This window comes from Apteryx mantelli, chromosome 1 (assembly GCF_036417845.1).
Source record: "Apteryx mantelli isolate bAptMan1 chromosome 1, bAptMan1.hap1, whole genome shotgun sequence".
NCBI classification, from domain to species: domain Eukaryota; kingdom Metazoa; phylum Chordata; class Aves; order Apterygiformes; family Apterygidae; genus Apteryx; species Apteryx mantelli.
The window spans coordinates 19,587,616-19,609,345 of NC_089978.1; the positions used below are offsets into that span (position 1 = coordinate 19,587,616).

At 41.2% G+C, this 21,730-nt stretch overlaps 1 protein-coding gene across 1 annotated transcript; it reads right to left on the reverse strand.

Moving 5' to 3' along the window:
• Nucleotides 1-2,315: 2,315 nt before the first annotated feature.
• POGLUT3 (protein O-glucosyltransferase 3) lies at nucleotides 2,316-19,131 on the reverse strand. The gene is made up of 8 exons (XM_067289643.1): nucleotides 18,912-19,131; nucleotides 12,590-12,787; nucleotides 10,007-10,293; nucleotides 9,355-9,571; nucleotides 7,858-8,054; nucleotides 6,724-6,918; nucleotides 5,573-5,677; nucleotides 2,316-2,942 (listed from the first exon to the last, which is right to left on the reverse strand). Exons 1-8 carry the CDS (start codon nucleotides 19,120-19,122, stop codon nucleotides 2,817-2,819), a joined length of 1,536 nt encoding a protein of 511 aa, XP_067145744.1. The 5' UTR covers nucleotides 19,123-19,131; the 3' UTR covers nucleotides 2,316-2,816.
• Between the last annotated feature and the right edge of the window lie 2,599 nt (nucleotides 19,132-21,730).

Consider the following 21,730-nt stretch of genomic DNA (forward strand, 5'->3'; position numbering starts at 1 on the left):
AATTTAAAAGACTTACTTTTGTTTCAGGCAAGGCAAGTTTTCCTACACAGATATTTGCAAAGATCTGTATAGTAGGTGTCTTGTCTTCCCCTATCCCCCCATCATTTTTTAAAGTAAAAACAGATCATTTTTGGACTTTTGATTTGAAATATGTGTGCGTGAGGGGGAAAACTTTGTTGTTTCAACCACCTAATATGCTTAATTGCCCTTGCTGAGCACAGCTTCCATACATATTGATAAGTATAAAACGCATGTAGTATAACGGGTATATCATAAGATTAATTGTAAAAATTACTGTACACAGAGGAGGAAAAGGGAACACATACTGAGTTTTCAGTGTCTGCTTCAGCAATGGAACCCTGTTTCTGAATTTTGATATAGAAAATTTCATGCCAGATGAACTGAACATATATTTATAGTCAGAAGTTCTATAACTGATCTAAATAAAATTACAACCACTATTTATACTAGTGTTACAACTACGACAAAGAGGATGACAGAGCAAGATGTTTCATGTTTTTTCTTAAGCAGCCTAATGCAATAAGTGACTGAAGGACAGTTGCATGAATCTCTTCAGAGACCTGAGGTTCTCTCCATATTTAGCACGCTGAAAAATGTGGTCTTTATTCCTGTTCTAGTACACAATTTTTGTTTTGTGTATTTTATTATAGTAACTTGCAGCGTAGAACTAGCAATGAAACCTGCATGAGTTTTACAGCGCTAAATGTTGGGCACCTAAGCGACTGGAGGAGTCCACAGTGTTAAGATGCTTTCATTCCCTTTTGCGCGGGGAGTGTTAGGTGTCCCTGCAAGCGCTTATCGGAGTGCAGCTGAGCAGGAGGCTGCTCAGACGCGCTGCATTAGCCAAGGAGAAAACGCAGAGGGCGGGAATGGGGGCCTGTAGGCTGCACAGGCACAACACAACTGCCACATACGGCTAGAAGGCTGAGGCATTCTCAGAAATCCCTGTTTTGGACTGAGGGCTCACTGCAGTTTTGTCACTGTATAAACACCCAATAGTTTTGTGCTTGCCTCCTGGAAGAACCTTAAGAGTAAGGTGAGAGCAATGGGTTTGGCAATGCAGGTAGCTTTCAGCACCTGCCTTGGATGTTTTCAGCCCGACTGAACTCATGGTTTATTTTGTTTTAATTTGTTTTCCTGTCTGCTTTAGCTGTTCTTCAGTGCCCTACACTTCCAAGTTAATTTGAATTTAAGTAAGGTACCAACTTTGAATGGGTTTTTATCAGGAGTCTGCAAGCTGGCTTTGAATCAGGAAGCCAGCTGTTACACCTTGGCCAGTCAGCTATTCATGATGGGAGGGGGGAGATTTGGCTTCTGGTCCCTCTTTCCAGGACTGTTTACACATTTTGAAGTAAACAGTCTCTTGGGTAAAAATCAGCAGAGGCATTGGGAACAGCATCCAGGAGCAGGATTTTTCCTCCTCCTCACCCAAAGACACACTCCATTGCTGTGCTCTGGCCTCCTCTTTGTGGCTCTGCGAATTTTTTGTCTTAAGCTGCATGACTGCACACCTTCAGCTGAAGAATGGAAGAACTCTTCTACAGTCTGGAGCTAAGGTACTCTGAAAAAAACAGGTTTGCATCAAACCAAGGAGGACACAGACACTTGGTTTCCCAATAGCTCAGTGTGGCCTCTAACCCCTAGACTATTACATGGAAAACACAGCATAGCTTTTTCTGTCATATGTTTGAACTAAAACAGTGATAGCTGATCCGCTGTCTGCTGAATTCAATGCTGTCAGTATAAGGTTAGGTAGGTATGATGTAAATTCAGAAAATGGATAAGCTCCCTTTAGGGGACTTAGGCACCGGAAAAAGTAGCTCATGAACCAACGTGAAAAAGATGGTGGCATCTTTAGCTTTACACAGAAGTGAAACCTAGGTACTCTAAAACTTTACTAACAGACTTCAGATGCACGAATGCTCAGGTAACCCAGAATACTGTGGACTGTACTGTTGAACATGCCTATATTTCACCCAGCTCCCACCTGAAGTTCTTATGTCCTTTTGTGGATCTGTGCCTATATTCACAGACACGGTCAGTGGCAGAGCAGGGAACAGGTCTTTAGTATCTTGGCACTCAAAGCACTGTAATTGTGATAGCTACACAATCTGCTTTAAAGGAGCATTTAATTTTGGTGACTCACCACCACGATGATTGTAAAATGCTTGTAAAAACATTATTTTGATCTTGCCCCCTCCATTTTCTTCTGAAACTGATAAATATCAAATCATGCATTCTCTATTCTGTTATCTATCATACACCCCAAAATAGTCTCAGCACCACACCAGATCTGAAAACTGTAAATCTCAAATACTAATTTTATTTGTCTAGTTAGAAAACTGTTTTGTATACAAGAATCACTCTAACACTGAGGTAAACTTTATGAAGAAATCATAACACTCTTTTAGTATGTTGCAAATGCTCCTTTAGAATAATTTGCACTGACTCATGGAAGATCTCTTGTGGATGACTGGCTCCCCATACAACTGTGGTACCTAGGTTCCAGCTGGACCAGGAGCAGCACTGTGCTCTTCTTCCTGATGATCCAGCACAGCAGACAAGTCCCCCAGAGGCTCCCCATTACAGGTTCAGTACCTGTCTGGTGGTGCTCATGGAGACCAAATTGTGGGAACCAACACTGCAGATCGGAGTCAGTGTGAAAAAGAATATGTAAATACAATAGAATACTTAACTAAGAATGTTTGCTAGTGCCTAAGTGTCTTAGATTTCACAGCTTAAATCCTATTTAAATTCTTGCATCATAAATGAGTGATTTTCTCCATCCGGTACAGTTATAGATCTTCCCTTAAAGGCTGTTTCCTGTGGCAGCTGCATACTGAGTCTCTGTCATCAGGCTGAGGTACAAGCTCCATTCCATCCCGTATTTCAGGTTTGCTGGCTTGGCGTTTGGCATATTTCTGAAATATGTAAACAACATTTAAGAATGCTGAAAGCATCAACATACAATTCATGAAACAGAGTTCTCCTCCTCCCTTCCACTCCGAAGCTTGCCTTTATCCCAGCTCCTTATATCATTGTTTACAACCTGTTTACAAGGTGTGTTTATAATACACCTACTAATAGGCTACATTGCCTCTGAAAACCTCCTTTAATATTATCCCATCCTATTATTAATGTCAATTTGAATATTGTCATTATTGGTGCCTCCAACCATGTTATGCAGATAATGCTGTCATTCTTGTACACTGAACAGTGTCAAACATTGTGTCAACCTGTGACTGCTGCAGTTGAGATCTAACTCTGTACAGGCATACCTCATTTTATTGCATTTTGCTTTATTGCGCTTTGCAGATATTGAGTTTTTTTACAAATTGAAGGTTTGTGGCAACCCTGCATCAAGCAAGTCTATCAGCACCATTTTTCCAACAGCATGTGCTCACTTCATGTCTCTGTGTCACATTTTGGTAATTCTCACAATATTTCAAACTTTATTATTATATCTGTTATGGTGATCTGCGATCAGTGATCTTTGATGTTACTATTGTAATTGTTTTGGGGCGCCATGAACCGCGCCCATAGAAGACGGTGAACTTAATCGATCAGTGTTGTGTGTGTTCTGACTGCTCCACCGACCGGCCATTCCCCCATCTCTCTCCTCTCCTCGGGCCTCCCTATTCCCTGAGACACAACAATATTGAAATTAGGGCAATTAATAACCCTACAATGGCCTCTAAGTGTTCAAGTGAAAGGAAGAGTCACACGTCTCTCACTTTACATCAAAAGCTAGAAATGATGAAGCTTAGTGAGGAAGGCATGTTGAAAGCTGAGACAGGCTGAAAGCGAGGCCTCTTGCGCCAAACAAGTAGCCAAGTTGTGAATGCAAAGGAAAAGTCCTTGAAGGAAATTAAAAGTGCTGCTCCAGTGAACACACGAATGATAAGAAAGCAAAGCAGCCTTATTGCTGATATGGAGGAAGTCTTAGTGGTCTGGATAGAAGATCAAACCAGCCACAACAGTCCCTTAAGCCAAAGCCTCATCCAGAGCAAGGCCCTAACTCTCTTTAATTCTGTGAAGGCTGAGAAAGGTGAGGAAGCTGCGGAAGAAAAGTTTGAAGCTAGCAGAGGTTGGTTCCTGAGGTCTCAGGAAAGAAGCCATCTCCATAACATAAAAGTGCAAGGTGAAGCAGCAAGTGCTGATGTAGAAGCTGCAGCAAGTTATCCAGAAGATCTAGCTAAGAGAATTGACAAAGGTGGCTACAATAAACGACAGATTTTCAATGTAGACCAAACAGCCTTATATTGGAAGAAGAGGCCATCTAGGACTTTCATAGCTAGAGAGGAGAAGTCAATGCCTGGCTTCAAAGCTTCAAAGGACAGGCTGACAGCAGAGAACTAGAATTAGAAGTGGAGCCTGAAGATGTGACTGAATTGCTGCAATCTCATGATAAAACTTGAACGGATGAGGAGTTGCTTCCTATGGATGAGCAAAGAAAGTGGTTTCCTGAGATGGAATCTACTCCTGGTGAAGATGCTGTGAACACTGTTGAAATGACAACACAGGATTTAGAATATCACATAAACTTAGTTGATAAAACAGCGGCAGGGTTTGAGAGGATTGACTCCAATTTTGAAAGTTCTATTGTGGGTAAAATGCTATCAAACAGCATCACGTGCTACAGAGAAATCCTTTGTGAAAGGCAGAGTCAATCGATGCGGCAAACTTCATTGTTGCGTTATTTTAAGAAATTGCCACAGCCACCCCAGCCTTCAGCAACCACCACCCTCATCAGTCAGCAGCCATCAACACTGAGGCAAGACCCTCCACCAGCAAAAAGATTATGACTCACTGAAGGCTCAGATGATGGTTAGCATTTTTTTAGCAATAAAGTATTTTTTTAATTAAGGTATGTACATTGTTTTTTTAGACATAATGCTATTGCACACTTAATAGACTACAGTATAGTGTAAACATAACTTTTATATGCACTGGGAAACCAAAAAATTTGTGTGACTCACTTTATTGTGATATTTGCTTTATTGCGGTGGTCTGGAACCGAACCCGCAATATCTGCGAGGTATGCCTGTACAGGCAAGACAGCAAAAAGAAATTAGTTTTTCAGAGAACAGAAAATTAAGTCTCCTTAGAGATTTGCTTCTCCTAGGGAAGCAATGATTATTTGGCCTGCTTCACCACCTCTCACCACTCTACTAGCCATATTTCCAGGATTTCTTTTCCTTGTATCCAGTGTTATGTAATACAGCTGAGTAGCTATTCAGTGAGACACTGAGTGGATAAGTTCACAGGTAAAAAGGAAGAAAGTTTTGGACAGATTATCTCCTACAGAACACTGAAAACAGGTCTGACAGTGAGGATGGAGAGGGGGGTCAAAAATCTCTGATTCTGTAAAACCACTAATGTGTCATGTTGCCTCTTCAATGATGGGGCAAGTTTTAGCAAAGCTGTTTAACTGTTCTCTTGTAAATAATATGAACAATGTCTGCTATTGAAATAAGGACTGAATAGAAACATGTAGCATCTGTAGCAATAGCAGTTGGGGAAGAGCAATTAAATGATCTATTTTAGTAACCTGGAACACTTTATAATAGTAGCAGTAAAGCCTGTGAGGCTGGAGCAATTCTCTTGCAATTAACTGTCCTTCTTTAGCAATTTTTCTTGCTTCTTCATCATTTTCCTGGAAAATTGAAAAGAAACAGAAATGAATAATAGAGCAATCAGTGAATTACTCAATCCTGGCTAGAATAATTTTTTTTATTAAAGGAGCTATTCAGATCTGCAATTTTATGTACAGTTACTCATATACTGCAAGAGCACACTGTTTAAATTCCAGAATTTTGGAACATATTGGATTGCTTTTATGGTCACAAAGACTAATGATACAGTCTTGTACAATTGCTCTACTGTTTTGCCCAAGTCCCAGGCTTTTTCACAAGCAGGTCTGACATCTCCCACACGTATTTAGTTACACAGAATACAAAGCTGCAGCTGTTGTCTTCTCCTATGCTACACAGCTCAATGCTTTCCCACTTCATGAAGCTTTTAAAATAATTCTGCTTGATTCACAATTAAAATAGCTTTAGGTAATGTCAGCATGAGCACTTGCGTGCATGTACTTGCTCTCAAGTTGCTTGCTATTTCAAAGCTTTCAGTGTTTTCATCTGATCCTTTATAAAGAACTTTAGTATTCTCAGAACATAATCTTTTCCTATGTTTCTTACCTAATAGTTAAGTTTAAAGCACAAATGGTGTTTTCAGTCATGCAAAATCAGTTTGTTTGGTTACAGAATACCAGCCTCTTACTCTGGGCATATTACAGAGCAGTGATTTTTGGTACATTTAAACAGGATGTCCAATGATTTCTTCTACTCTAGTCAGGATATAAAGAAAAGTGGTGGAAGAAATTAATTAGTCTCTAGGATTTGGGGCGTTTCTTTGAAAATTATCTGCATTAGTCTGTATATTAACACTCTGAATCATGGAATACTTCTGAACATGTCTAAGGTTAATTCTTAAGCATTTTCCCGAATAGAGATGGTTACTTGAATTCAGGCCTTCCCATCATATAGCAACAACGACAAAACATACTCCCTTTTATCTCAGGATATCAACACAGAGCTCATGCAGAGTATGTATGTGGAAATACAAAAAGAAGGGAGTATTAAGATAAATTGTTTACACATGTATTTATCCTTTTGAACTTGAATTGGTAATGGCACTTACCTTAGCCCATTTTATTTTCTCTAGCAAGTCTTCTAAACTTCTCTTAACTGGAACATAATGCTTCCATGGTTTTAATTCAGTATAGAAGTGCTCGTAGTACTGGGAAGCTTGCTTCAATACTAGGCTGTCACCCAGCAAAAGGTATGGAAATCTGTAAGCTGCTACAGTCCCATCTACATTCACTTGGTATTTGTACTATAATATGGAGATAGAGAAAAAAGGAGGGAAAATTTTTGAATCAAAATAGGAACACTGACTATATAAAAGACTTTGCACATGCATGAGATAATTACAACTATGCATATTACTTCTCATCTTCAAGCCTGTTTTAGTGATAAGCAGGCAGAGTTTCAGAGTGTTCTGGATACCATAAAGGGAAAAGGATGTGTTTTGAGCCCAGGACTGACAGTCAAGAGATTTTGGACACATGGACTTCCTGATGGGTATTCCAGTAAAATGCCCTGTGACAGAACAAGGGCTAGTGCTGGGAAGGAAATAAACCTGGAACTAACTCTACTTAAATTCAAAAGGAATAAATTTATTCTCACTTATATGGAGTAACCAAAACATTATACTATAAGTAACCATGAATATAGTGCTCTGTCAGATCTCTTGGCTATTAGAGCATTTCTGATATATTAATCTCTGGAACAGAATTTCAATTGCAATATACTATAATTGCCTTTTATGGGGCTCTGGCCCCTTTACTTTTTATACTTTTGTTGCAGTGGAATTTGTGTGTTGAAGTTTAACAAAAATAACCAGCTACTTTTCTAACTTGTTACTACAAGGACTGTTTCTGACATCCATTATGTATTTGCACCTAAAAATTTTGTCCATTGTTTTCATATTTATCCCAAATAAAAAAAACTGGCCATCAGCAATCAATTTCTGGTTCTACTCAAAAAATCAATGAAGTCAGTGGGACTCCAAAAAAATAGTACAGTGGCTTTCTTCAGAAGCGTGTCACGCTGATTTTAATTACAGGTGGCAGAGTATCTTGTAGGAACCAATGTTCTCAATGTAGCATAACGGTTTTGTTTACTGAATGGAATTAGCAAAATGAAATTGTGTCTTTTCAGCTGGTAAGAATCTGACAGCAAAATTTATCCAAAACTGTAATTTGCTTGCTACCTTAAAGAAGTCAAAGAAGCCCATCAGCTGAACCTTTCCCAGATCTTTTTCTTTTTCTCTGAAGAAGAAATATCCGGTTATTCCAGCATCTAGTAGTTCTGGATTTTCCTTGGATAGCTTGACAAGATAGAGACGTTCTTCTCGGCTGTCTCGACCTCTAAATAAAGCTCGCTCAGTTTTGTTTTCCCAGGAAGGGCCTACAAATATTGAGTGATAAGACAAAAGAGAACAGTAATGACATTTTCATTATATGTTTAATGCAAATAATATGAGTTTCCTATGACAGTGGAATTAGACTCAGAGGGATGGTAAAATAGGCATGATTTCTACTAGTTAATCCATAATCACTTATTAATCAAAGGGTTTAAACTCAGACTTCCGTCTTGAATGTTGGGATAAGAAACTAGCCACTTTTAAAAAGAAAAACAAGGAATTGCTTTTCCATTCAACAACTTTATATTTAAATTAACTTTAAATCTCTTGAAAGCTATATAAGAGATTATAATCAAACTACCTAATTAAAATAATAGTTAAAGTCTGTCCCAATAACCAAAATCTCTTTAGTAAAATCCACTTCTGTTACCCAGCAATTTTGTCAGGTCTTTGAGAAGTCACTTAATAGTGACTTACGAGGGGAAAAATGGCTGTACTCTTTCCATGTCCTCAAGATACTTAGCAAGAGCCTATAAGACTTCCTCTCTGCTTCTTTCCTGCTCTAAAACACATTAAATATTTCCTTCTCTCTGCTTCTGCTGGAAATTTCCTTAAAGGACCTGCGAAAGTGGAGTAGGATCTTGTCATGTCTTCACTGGAAAAGCAGCTGCACTAAATCATTAAACTGAGACTCCTTCAAACTGATAATTAAAACAGTTAATTTAAAAACAGAAAGTAATAAGGGAAAGAGAAACACTGAACTATTCAAATAAAAAGAAACATCTCCTCATGCAAATTGTACTCCTTAGGCATATGTCTGATCCCTAAGTATTCATGAATTTCCTTGGGGGAAAAAACACTTGTCAGCAAAAACAACTTTTCCTTTGAAGCTAGAAAAGCAGTTCAGGAGGGCCCTCTTTAAGGTATTCTTTTTATCCAAACAGTATTTTCTTACTTGAAAGAAGCTGCAGCGTAGTACTGGTTTACCTCTCCCAGGATTCAAATTCATTTTTGTATTTTTATGTAAACAATTACAACAATGGGCCACATCACTATCCGTAAAAGGATTACTAATGGATTAAAAGTAGCACATTGAAGTCCTTCATTGAGAAGAGGGACCTTTAATTATATTTACTTTTCTTGACAGGTCACAGTAACTATTTTCTGAATACCCTGAAGTTAAAATTCAGCAATACCGTGAACTAGACTCATTAAATTTTGGCATTAAATCCATATTAGATACCTGCTTAGTGGCAGTGTTGAAAGTGTTTAGAATCTGTAAAGACTAAACTGCTTCTATTAAGAAACCTCCTAAGACACTTGTGACTCTACAATCTAATTTACCTGTATTGCCTTGAATAGAAAGAAGATCATTTGTGACACCACGTAGGGTTTCAAGAGTTGAATGAGTTACATCATATGTTGGAAGGACTATGTCTCTTGAATCTACAGAGCCACACCACGAAATGACAGGTATAGGACCAGGTGTATCATTAGCTTTTCGATACTCAACTGGCCAATCTCCAACATTAAGATAAAACTCGACATCAGGAAGATGAACCTAAATATATATCCAAGAAAGGATAAGAACACAAACATATAATTACACAGCTGTTTGTCAATCTTACATAAAGCATAATCTTCAGTTCTCTTATGTCACACAGAATCAATAAGCCTGGTAGACATTATCGCTTTAACTGAGATTAAGATACTGATTTGAAGTTTCTGTCCTGCAAGTAGGTTTGAAAGGAACACACATGGAAATCATGAAGTTTGCAGAATTGGGCCTTAGCTCCTGCAAATTTACCATCAGTGTCATTAGTCTCAAGCTCAGATCCCCTACACTAGTTACACAATGATCCCTAAAGTGATAGTCATCTTAATGAAATAATAAAAATAAAATTCTGCTTCAGCAATTACAAATCTGAAGATACAAAAAAGAATTCAGTACTATCTTATCTGTGTGTGATTTAATAGTCTTGATATAAACCGATACCTTTCTTGCCAGTGAAAGCAACATTTCATCGGAGAACATTTTGAAATCTGTGTACTTCCCCAAGGAACGACGGTAGATGTGATTATTGAGAATAGTGTAATGAACAATAGCACCTCTTGTTTGACTAATCTTTGTTGGGATTTCTTTGAGCATTCGCTGAAGGTCAATGGTGGGAAAAGAAGCAAAATCCTTAGAAATCCGAGGTTCTTGGGATGGACAAGAGAGAATGTTCTGCCAGATCTCAGGGTCTTCTTCAGGACAATCACAATATTCATGATAAACTGGTCCTGCAGAAAACAAAGCACTAAGGCTCTATATTTGTGAATGTTCCAAATAAATCATAGATCCCCAAACTCATGGGCATACAAATCCAGAAATTAGAGTGGCTTCACATTTTTAAATGTCAGATTTCTAGTTTTTAGTTTTATAGAGTTTTCATGGGAAATCATCTATACCATACCATATCATAGAATCACAGAATGATTGCGGTTGGAAGGGACCTCTGGAGATCATCTAGTCCAACCTCCCTGCTCAAGCAGGGTCACCTAGGGTTACCCAGGACCCTGTCCAGACGGCTTTTGAATATCTCCAAGGAAGGAGACTCCACCATCTGCCTGAGCAACCTGTTCCAGTGCTCTGTCACCCTCACAGTGAAGAAGTTTTTCCTCATGTTCAGATGGAAGCATCTGTGTTTCAGTTTGTGCCCATTACCTCTGGTCCTGTCACTGGACTTCACTGAAAAGAATCTGGCCCCATCCTCTTGACACCCTCCCTTCAGAATTTTAAATGCATTGATAAGATCTCCTCTCAGCCTTCTCTTCTCTAGGCTGAACAGGCCCAGCTCTCTCAGCCTTTCCTCATAAGAGAGATGCTCCAGTCCCCTAATCATCTTTGTAGCCCTTCGCTGGACTTGCTCCAGTAGTGCCACATCCCTCTTGTACTGGGAGGCCCAGCACTGGACGCAGTACTCCAGATGTGGCCTCACCAGGGCTGAGTGGAGGGGGAGGATCACCTCCCTCGACCTGCTGGCAATACTTTTCCTATTGCAACCCAGGATACCATTGGCCTTCTTGGCCACAAGGGCACATTGCTGCCTCATGCTTAACCTGGTGTCCACCAGCACTCCCAGGTCCTTCTCCGCAGAGCTGCTTTCCAGCAGGTCAGCCCCCAGCCTGTCCTGGTGCATGCAGTTAAAAATGGTGTTTCCACCCAGTTTCAAACCAGGGACCTTTCACATGTTAGGCAAATGTGATAACCACTACACTACAGAAACTGACAATAATGTCCATACCCTATACCATTTCTGGGGTTTAGCAATGTAATGGAGCAAAACTGCAACATTTTTCTATATTCAGAAATCAAAATATTTGATTTTTTGTTATCAGAGTAAAATTTGTCTGCAAAACCGAGCTCCATAATTATGCCACCTGTCAACCACATAGAATATTAAGAATTCTTCTAACTAGCCATAAATATTAAAGCTCAGGTATTACCCTTTTTTATTTTAACCTAATGCAGAAATTTGGTACGGTAGTCTTTACCTCTGGTATAGGGTGCTTTCCTCCATGTATAATCAACTATTCTTTCTGTCCTTTTGGATCAGAGACGTTAGGTATAAGCAAGAACCGAATAAAGTATAAAAAAACCTCTTTTCATGGACTTCTAATTAAAACATGTTCTGTCCTCTGTCATATCATCACAGCTGCAGGTAAATGTGCTCCAGCAAAAGGAAAGCAAACTACCACCTTGAGGACGCAGGACAATTTTATTTCCATTTGAAGACATTTCGAATAGTTTGTATTTAGGACATTTTACAAAAATAAAACATGACCATTCTGATTAGAATATTGTGTTAAACTGAAACAAGACTTTCCAGAGAAGTAACTTTATATTAGATTTCTTTCCTTGCTAAACAGCTTTCTGTTTTTAGAGCAAGAGAGGGAACTTAAAGGAGCAGATTTGGAATAAGAGAATATTTTGCTTTCATTTTTCCTACTTTTATATAATTCTTATGTAGTGATGACCTGCATTGAATTAAACTGGGCTAGGGGAAGGAAAAAGGTTAAATATCATCTGGCTAGAGAAATTTATCTTTGTTATTATAAAGGATCATGCCTTTTAGAAATCATACAGAGAGACATTTAAATAATAAAGTTCTGAGACAGATTTTCTTACTTTTACAGGAAGATTTTCTACTTTAGATAGAAGTAACACAACCTTTAAGTGAATTCCTGCTTGAAAAAATCAGTTACAGTAAAAATGCAAGCATTGATCTCTCTTCTTATTCCCTACAAAATCTGAAGAGATCCATTTCCTTATGCAAGAGAGAAGAGGAGGTGTTCAGATGCAGAACCTTAAGGTCAGGGGCCATAATCTACATGCTTATGTATATATGTCTTGTAACCTGGTAATGTATACGGATTATCACTAAGGAGAACATTTATGATGAGACTCCATGAAAAGGAGAAAAGGACAGACAAACAGGAACCTCTAATTTCCCACCTCTGCCTCTAGCAGTAAATTAGTTTATAGCATTTCTGCAGCTACCATCATATATTACCTTAAATGAAACACCACCCTTACCTTTCAAAATATAAGGAGACCGAGCTACATGCTTATCACCATAAAGTATCTCAATTTTTAACCCTTTTTGGACACTCCCATACATCCGATAGCGCATAAGAAATGTGCCGTCATTTCTATTCAAAGGTTTAGGGGTGTAAATTCTGCTGATTTCTTTCGGAGAAAGTGCTTTAATTACCACTTTAAACTGTGTTCTTCCTGAAAAGAGGAAAATAAAAACATAAAAGCACTTCATGCTATTAGAATTACATATATGAAATAAAGGAGAGAGCAAACTCTAGTGGATTAAGTCCATAGAATTAATTTTTTCACTGGAATTTTTCTGATTATATCAAGTTGATAAATATTAATTTCCAATGATGGAATATCATCCTACTAAATTTTCTTGATGATCATTATCACATACCTAATAAATGGAAAACCCGTAGATGAAGATAAAAAGTTATCTAGTCAAATAACAGTTACAGCATAGGAAGAATGGCTAACAGTATTTTGAGGCAAAGATGAGATTTAATACTAAGATTTCAAGTTAGTGCTTTGAGGAGCAACCATTTCCTCTAGAATAAGAGAGAAAGGAAAACAAGTTAAAATAAAACAGGAGAAAAGGATACTTGCCAGCTTGTGGAAAGGCAGCTGCAGCATGCAAGAGTCAGACACAAACTGTTCACCTTTGGGCTGCAGCTGACTGGCTTGCAAAGTTAAAGTCCCAGCTACTGAAAAGCAGGGATAAGAGAATGATTAATAGAGATGTTTCCTGGACATCTATCTGACCTGCGCTTAAAGATCACCATCGCTTCATCATTAATGCACTGGGACTTTTTAACTGGGCATGGAATATTTTGTGGACAACATGAGTACACATAAATATAAATCTGCTCTACTGCCCAGTGTCTGTCATATATTGTCATATAGGGCAGATAGGCATCTTTATTCTTCAAAAAAGAAAAGGACAGATTATTTGCAATATTTTATAGTCTAAGCATTGCAAACCAAACAAATGTAATGAATGTTGCCACAAAGCAGCATACAGAAAGAAATGAAACTGAACAATTTCAGATAAAATCAAGATACAACTAAAACTTGAATGTGTCCCAAGAGAACTAGAAGAATGAGATCTTACAGTTATTTTTATACACTCCATACCCTAACATAACTTAGATCCACAAACAGGACACTGATAATGCTCTGATGTAAGTATGTAACTTCCAGAGTCTTTTCACAATCAATCAAGTCTTCTCTCTTATAACACTGGATCTTAAAATTGGATGAAGTCAATTATTGTGCAAGAGCCTCCAGATTAAATTAGGCAGAATCTTTATGATTTCAAAAGTGTATTTCCTGACAGCAGATTTCATGCCTCTCCACAGAGAGAATAGTTACTTTGAGTAACACAGATTCTTCCAGATATTGTTGTTGGAGTGCATTCTTTTTAAAACGCGGATGTGATGAACATCAGTGAGCAGAAGAATCTCTCAAAGCTGGACACACCCTCTGCTGCTTTGTGTTGCCACATAAGAATATAAAATGTGGATTATTTGTAACCGCCCCTGTTTTCTTGTTATTCAAAGCCCACATCAGCTAAAGATGTCAAATCATTATAAAGTAAGCATTCATTCCTTCTTAGTGTCAGTGTGGCAGGCAGCACTTCCGCAGATTAAGGCATGTCTTGAGACACTAGAAGATCTATCTCGTTGATATGGAGCATTAGTCCATAGTGACTTCAGGAAGTCACCTCAAGAACTTTTGAGAAGTAAAGAAGCACTAAAGTTGTTCTGCATATATGATATTTCCTTTTCAGAAAAAATGATGGTAGACACCTCCCTGCTTGGTTAGGTGGTAGGTTGAAGGTGTATTAGCAGCAAGGTTATGCAGTATAGCTAAAGGAATACTAATAGACTTAAATTCCAGGACATTTTCTGTGAATGTTATATTGGTTTAGATCCAAGATGGTCACAGCTTTGGATCTCTACAACCTGGATCTCTGTGAATAGCATTGATTCAGATTGGAACCCAATTTGGAAGCTCCTCAACTTGTGGTGTAGCTGCAAGCAGAGTTATCACCAGAGAAGAGGCAGAAAAGTATAGTTTTGCCTCTTTCATATACTCAATTTGCCACTCATTATATTCCAAGATGACATAAAATAGAACTATATCTATAATGTAAGAATGGCTATATAATCATAGAGCATAACCTAAATGACCTTTATACCGAAGGTCTGTTCAGTATCTTGTACCAGGGAATCTGGTATCTTGTAGCAGGGAATATCTAGGGCAAGACTGTAAGAAGCAAATACAGAACACTTTTGAAGGTACTGCCTCCCCCCTTCTGGCAATCTGCAACTGAGGTACTTTAAAATCAAAAGCTGTATCAGCATAAGTGTAATAGCCTTCAGTGGATGTTTTTCATGACAGGTTAACCCCCCATTTGAAAACTCTGATATTTCATGCATCAAAAGTATCCTATGGCAGTCACTTCTAAAATGTGATTGTGTTATAGAGAAGATATTTTGCTTTACAACTTCTGTCTGATAACACAAGAACTATAAGGCATCAAATGAAGTTATGGGAAATAATGAATTATTACTTCCTATATGTTTTCTTCATACCACTGATAAGTTTGAAGGATGTGTTATATCACCATATGGTTTTCTTCTTCCAGACTGAAAAGTCCTAATCTATTCCATCTGTCTTCATATTGAAGCCATTCTAGACCTGTAGTCATTAAGCTCTTTATCTCTTCTCTTCTTAATATACTGTTTTTGGTGATGAAGATTCACATCTTTTGATATCTTTTTTTTTCTTTGGGAAATAGTCAATATGCCTGGGTTACTCCAGTGCTTCTCTAAGGTTGCAATGCTGAGACTTACAGTACAGGGTGTAGATTCTCTGTGATGACAGGACACCCCTTGCATATTTTAGGAAATAAAGGAGCTTTATTTGTGTGCTTGTTTAATAACATTATTGTGATTTGCTCCTCCTTAAATCAGCCTGTAACCAGTTTCAAAACTGTCCATGACTCAGATATCCAGAACCATTCGGAGAGCAGTCAGGCTCTTTCTAAAGGTATCCTTCAGCTCTTCTTTGCTCTGCGCAAGGTTATGTTGCACCATGCAACATTTGATGATAGAAACATAACAGAGAATTGTAGAATAAGAAGCAAGGCAATAGGGAAGGACTTTTTCAGAAGAAAAAAGGACTAAATATTTTAATCTTCATTCTTCACAATGATTCTGATGAGTTTAGACTTTTCTTGGAGGTCAGAGAAAAATGAATAGATGCAGATTAGGATGACACTGCAAACACTTGGGCCCCTATGTAAGAACTGGGAACAGTTTTATTAAATGAGAAGGACAATGTACAGCAGGTCTGAGACATTCAGGACAGTAATTTATTCATTTCTTCTTATGTGATCCATATTTTTATGGCCAAAGTATCTGCTCTTCACTCTACCAGCTTTTCAAGACTCTGAAGTCTCTGAATCTCGTGCCAGCACAAACACTCCATTTGGTAAGAGACAGTGGCAGGTCTTTTGAAAGGCTTGAGAAGAAAACCTCAGGGAGTTGGGAGAACGGTACCTGGTCTTCCTCATGAATGGCCTTCTGCTCAAGGACGGTGAGGAGCTGTAGTCCAAATAGGGGGAAAGACACATTTCTCCTCAGGTGAGTGACTATTTCCATTCCTGATTCAACTAAACACTGCCAGAGTTCTTAATGAAAGAGTTCCCTCCCTTTGAATTTGGCTACTGACACCATTAATGACTTTAAAGAAAGAACTGTCATCTGTGCTTCTAGACGTTACTATCAGTCACAACCACCTTTTTCAGCTTGCTTAAAAGCCACTGACTTAAGCCAAGTAGCCCCTCTCTAGCAGATACAGATGAAGCATTATTGGATAGCATTATTTGGATGAAGAAACCTTGAAATCCAGAGCATGCCATGAAGTAGGATCACAGAGAAAATAGTCTTCTGTTGCTATTATGTCTTCATCTCCTTCCTTCCCCTTTTTATAAAACATTTTAACTGGGGATAAAGATTTCCTACCAGAGAAAATGAAGTTTCCTGTTATCAGATGAACAAAGATAAAAATTAGTGAAGACTGAGAAATCACAAGTCAAATATTACTGGATTCCACCTCAGTGTGCTCAAAAACAGGAAATAAATATAAGGGTCTTCGTTCCCTGCTGTCCTGGCCAAGAGACATGAAAAGGCACAGATCTGCTCCAAAAGGACTTGCTGTTTTTAGTTGGTGGCAGTTTAGACGCAGCAAGCATTTGATAAGGGGACAGTGCCATGATATCAAAGCCCACCGAGAACAAGCTAAGCCCACCGATAGCAGGGAGGGGGAAAAAAAAAAGAGACTGAATATTTAATGTAAGCCTAGTGGAAAACCTAGCAGAAAAGAAGGATAAGGGGATCCAGGGATCCAAAGAAGAATGTGTGCAGTTTATATTAAAGTAAGACCTATAATTTCAGTATTGATTTTTTAATCATTGGAATAATTTATCCAGGGAACAAGTGAATTCTACATTTTTTGATATATTCCTAAAAGGATGCGTTAAACAGTTACAGGCTGTAGGCTGAAATTATTGTGTGGTGGGCAATGGTGCACATTAATTCTAGCGATTAGACTTGATAATCAGAAGACTTTTCTGGATTTAAAATCCACTCTATAGCCTATAAAGTATCATATTGGACACCAATAAGTGCAGGCCTACTTGACTAAAATTCTAATCCACAGAAAAACAAAACAATTTAATAGATAAACACGAGTTTTACAAATGGGAAGCCTTAACTACAGCTCACACTCATTCTGATTGCAGTTTTCTTATTTGTGAAATGGAAATGATAATGCAGATTTATTTAGCTATCCCCACAGGGAAATTTTGATATATATTTAGTTCACATTGGAAAGCAGTTAATTGGTAAATGTTAGTAATTATAATTCTTACTGACATTTTACAAATAGAATTTGAACATTTAAAATCCTTTGAGAACTGAAATTTATAGCCTGTATCTATACCAATAAACTAAACAGTGCTAGCACACTGGAATATGATCAACTGTTCTGCTCATTGTTAAATGATCCTTGGCACTCTCCTAAATAATTCTTGGCATGGTTCAGGAGTTAGCATGGGCCAACAACTATTCCCAATAGGCAGTATGCACACACCACCTTGTTTTGGAGGCAACAATTTCACAGTATGAATGCAGGCCATTCCATACCAGATGGCATCAGGACCAGAAAACATTCCCAAATTTATGAATAAAAATACATATGTGAACACACTGAGATCAAAACCAGGTTCTCAGCACACATTTTCTATCAGTTTACCTAGGAAGATTTAAGCATGAGAACCTAATAGAACTTCACACCTTTTTAGCTTAGCAGCGTGTTGTTCAAACCCAAGGATCTCCCTTGGCGTGGCTGGAATTAGCCTCAGATTCACCGGCAGTAAGGGTGCAGTTGCATTCTTTAACACAATTACAGGAAAACTCTGCAGTCCAGCACAGAGTTGCAACAGCTGCTGGAGAAAGTCCAGACAGAAGCAACTAGGATGCTTTCAGATCAAAGGCATAACCCTTCTCACATTATGTCAGACCAAACAAAGTATGTGGGAAAACTTTAAGTAAACACCAGGTATTTTCAGATATTTGGTCTATTCTGTAATTTCACAAGCAGCAGCCTTCTTAAATTATTTCCAAGAGCAGGAATTACTACAGTATACAAAAAGGCTAGGTATACATGGTGGATATCCACTCAGTACCATGAATATGAATGGTTAATAAGTGATATAGAGCAAAGTGACTAGGTTTACCCTATATACACCGGCAACATAGGATTTTTGTTGGGCCGTTACCTCCTAGTTGTCTTCATGATGAAATCCAAGATTCAAAAGCATTTATGCTAAAGTATAACTACCAGCATATGGGAAGTGTGAGGAGTCAACTTGCAAGCCCCAAACCACTGACCGGCACCATGCTGCCGGCCTGCAAGAACAGAAGCAAATTCCCACCCTCAAGCGAAGCGTCCTGAGATGTTTTGTGCCGAGCAAACAAGAGGCGAGAATTACGCTGCTGGAGCAGAGCAGGAATAGGATGCTGCAAGCTACAAGCGCGCAGTGTCTACAGAGGCAGAAATTTCAAGCGGCTCGCTCGCAGGACTGAGGATACCCGCGGAGCGCCGGCATTGCTCTGCCAGCAGCAGCCCCCGCGCGACTCGCTCGCTCCGAGCCTTGGCTGCCGCCAGCCGCGGGCTGTTCGGGGGCTCGGCGGGGCCCCCGGGGGCGGCCGAGCGGCGGCCGGGGCCGCGCAGCGCACGGTACCTGGCGGGGAGCGGGAGAAGTTGAGCCCGGCCGCGCTGACCGCCTGGATGTAGAAGTAGCGCACGGGCAGGGCCCCCTCGCCCTGCAGCCCGGGGCCCCACGCCAGGCTCCGCTCGGCGCTCACGGAGTCCGCCGCCGCCCGCAGCGGCAGCAGCAGCGGCAGCAGCAGCGGCAGCGCGGCCCGCAGCCGCCCGCCGAGGCCGCCTCGCATGGCCCCCGCGGCAGCGCGGCCCGCAGCGGCGCGGCGCAGCGCAGCGGGGCCGGGGCTGGGCCCTGCCGCGGGCCTGCGCGGCCGGGCGGCCCCGCGCCCGCTCCCCGCGGGGCGGCCGCCCCCGCTCCCCGGCCCGCCCCGGCCCCGGCCCCGGCCCCGGCCCCGGCCCGGCCGCCCCCGCTCCCCGGCCCGCCCCGGTCCCGTCCTCGGCCCCGGCCCGGCCGCCCCCGCTCCCCGGCCCCGGCCCCGGCCCCGGGGCGCGGTGCGGAGCCGCCCCCGGGCGGGCGCCCCGCGGGGTGCGGCGCTGCCTCCGCCCGCTGCGCTGCGCGGCGCGGCGCGGGACGAGCCCGGGCGCTGCGAGGGCCGTGGCGGGCGCCGCCGCTCTTGCATTAACCGTTTTATGGATGTGGTGAAACCGAAAGCGACCGGGGAGGCAGAGCTTTCCCGTGCAAAACCCGCCCGCATAAGTCCTATCGGAGACCTGCCAAAAGTGCGAAATCGCCCTGGCGCCTGTAGTGATCAGTTCACGCAGTTTGCCAAGCGTAAGCGGATGGCTCACGCTTTTCCCTTGCCGCCTTGCACATCTCAGATTTACCGTACCAAACCCAGGGCTGCAGATAGGCGTACGCGAGACTCCTGGGGTCGACCAGCACAGCAACATTTTGACTGTGCTGCAAAAAATCAGTTTCTTGGTTTTCAGCCTGTCCAAATGGATTTGTTACAATGAGGGAGGAAGATGCAGCAATCTCTTGACACCAAATGCAGTTCAAGTGTCTGAAATGCAGAAGTTATATCAGTTTACATTTATAGCAGTAGTGAGTAGTGTTATCTATTTCTGTATCTTTGCATTTTCACAGAGTCAGGGAATAAAACTGGTGTCAGAGTGAAGACTGACCTTCAGACCCATTTGTCTACACACAAGCTGTTCTTTAATGTCTTAAGAGGTTTTTCCTTCTCTTTGTCTGTGGGTACCCTGCAGGCCAAACTGAAGAGACAATAATCTCTATGACTCCCCCATATGACATGTTACCTATATTTTATGACATAATTTAGTCTTCAGCTGAACAGCTGGTATTGTTGAATTAAAAAAAAATCTTATTTCTCAAAAGCTTATTAATTGTTATGGCCTGTATCACTTTATGTAGAGGCAGAGATTGCTATAAAAGAAATAAAAATATTAAACTAACTCCTCCTTACCATTTCTAATATCTCCCATACTGGCTGCATTTAAACTGAAGGACAGACTGGGGAACCCGTTGGGACGTACTGGCAGATCGGTCCCTGCTCCTGTGCTCTCCTTCCCTGCCAAGAGAGGTGTGAAGAGGCAGAGGGCTCATAAGTCTTTTCCCAGCGTGCAGTCCAAATGTGGCTCAGACACATACCTGCATTCAAGAGATTTGTCTCCTAAGGTTGTTACGTCATTTTTATCAGGAGCATCTTTGCTGCTGGTCTACTATGAAATATTTCAGGGTGTCAGTAGAGGTGGGGGTTTGCAAGACTGTAAGGGAATTAAATCTAAGCTTCCATGCAAGCCTAGATTTTTCCCATATATATAAAAAAAGAGAGCATGAATGAATGCTGCATGTTTATGAATAACATGAACTTCAAGTCTCTGAGCAGACAGACCATGAAAAACAGGTTCCTTGAAAGCAGAACTATCAAGTCCTGTTTCCTCCTTGCTTTTGTCTTTAGTCTCTTAAACTCCCTCACCTCATATAATCACAGATCTCCACCAACATACCATATACGATACTCCCAATGCATAAGAGAAAACATGTATAGCATTAATTTGTAGCTACACGTTTGCTTATTGGCCAGCTAGTTCATCCCTGGCTGCTACTTTCAGCGAAGGGATCAGCAAGGGCCATTCTCCTGCCCCGTGCACCAGTTTGGAGCACGCTCCTGGGGACGAGCAGGAGAAGGAGGTGGCTGGGAGCAGTCAGCCTGGACTCACCATGGGTTGAGCACGCCTGGCCAACCTGGTTGCCTCTGCAGTAAAATGACTGGGTCTGTGGATGAGGGGAGAACAGTGGGTGTCATTTACCTTGAATTTAGCAAAGGCTTTGCTGTCTCCCACAGTTTCCCAACAATTTTGTCTCCCACAAAATCCAGGTTAGGTGTGGATGGGTGGACAACCAGCTGGGTGAAAAACTGGCTGGCTGGTTGGGCTCTGAGGACAGCGTTAATGGGCCATCTCTGCCTGGAGGCCAGGGCAGTACCGCAGGGGTCTGCCCTAGGACCTGCCCTGCCTAACATCTTTATCAGCGGCTGGGAGAAGGCGATAGCATGCTTGGGCAAACGGCTTACAAATGACGCCAAACTGGGAGAACCAGTGGATACTGTGGAAGGCTGGGCTGCCCCCAGGGGGACCAGGGCAGGCTGGAGGAATGCGCCATGAAATGCAACAGGGAGACATGTGAAGCCTGGCACCTGGTGCCAGGAGCAGCGGGGCTGGTGGCTCCCCAGAGGATGGGGAGCTGCTGCGGGGCAGGGCCCTCGCTGTGCTGGCCCAGCCTCGCCATACCCCAGCGAGGAGAGCAGGGCTGGCCATGGGCAGCCTGGCCTATATCATCGGCTAAGTTGGTGGTGACAAGGCAGGACCAGGCAG

Excerpts from the sequence above, each read along its gene's own strand:
- POGLUT3 (XM_067289643.1), bottom strand. The coding sequence starts at position 19,122 with ATGCGAGGCGGCCTCGGCGGGCGGCTGCGGGCCGCGCTGCCGCTGCTG. Across the intron at positions 9,572-10,006 it reads TGCTTTCACTGGCAAGAAAG|GTTCATCTTCCTGATGTCGA; the intron begins GTATCGGTTTAT and ends ATATATATTTAG. Across the intron at positions 2,943-5,572 it reads ACTATTATAAAGTGTTCCAG|AAATATGCCAAACGCCAAGC; the intron begins GTTACTAAAATA and ends TACATATTTCAG.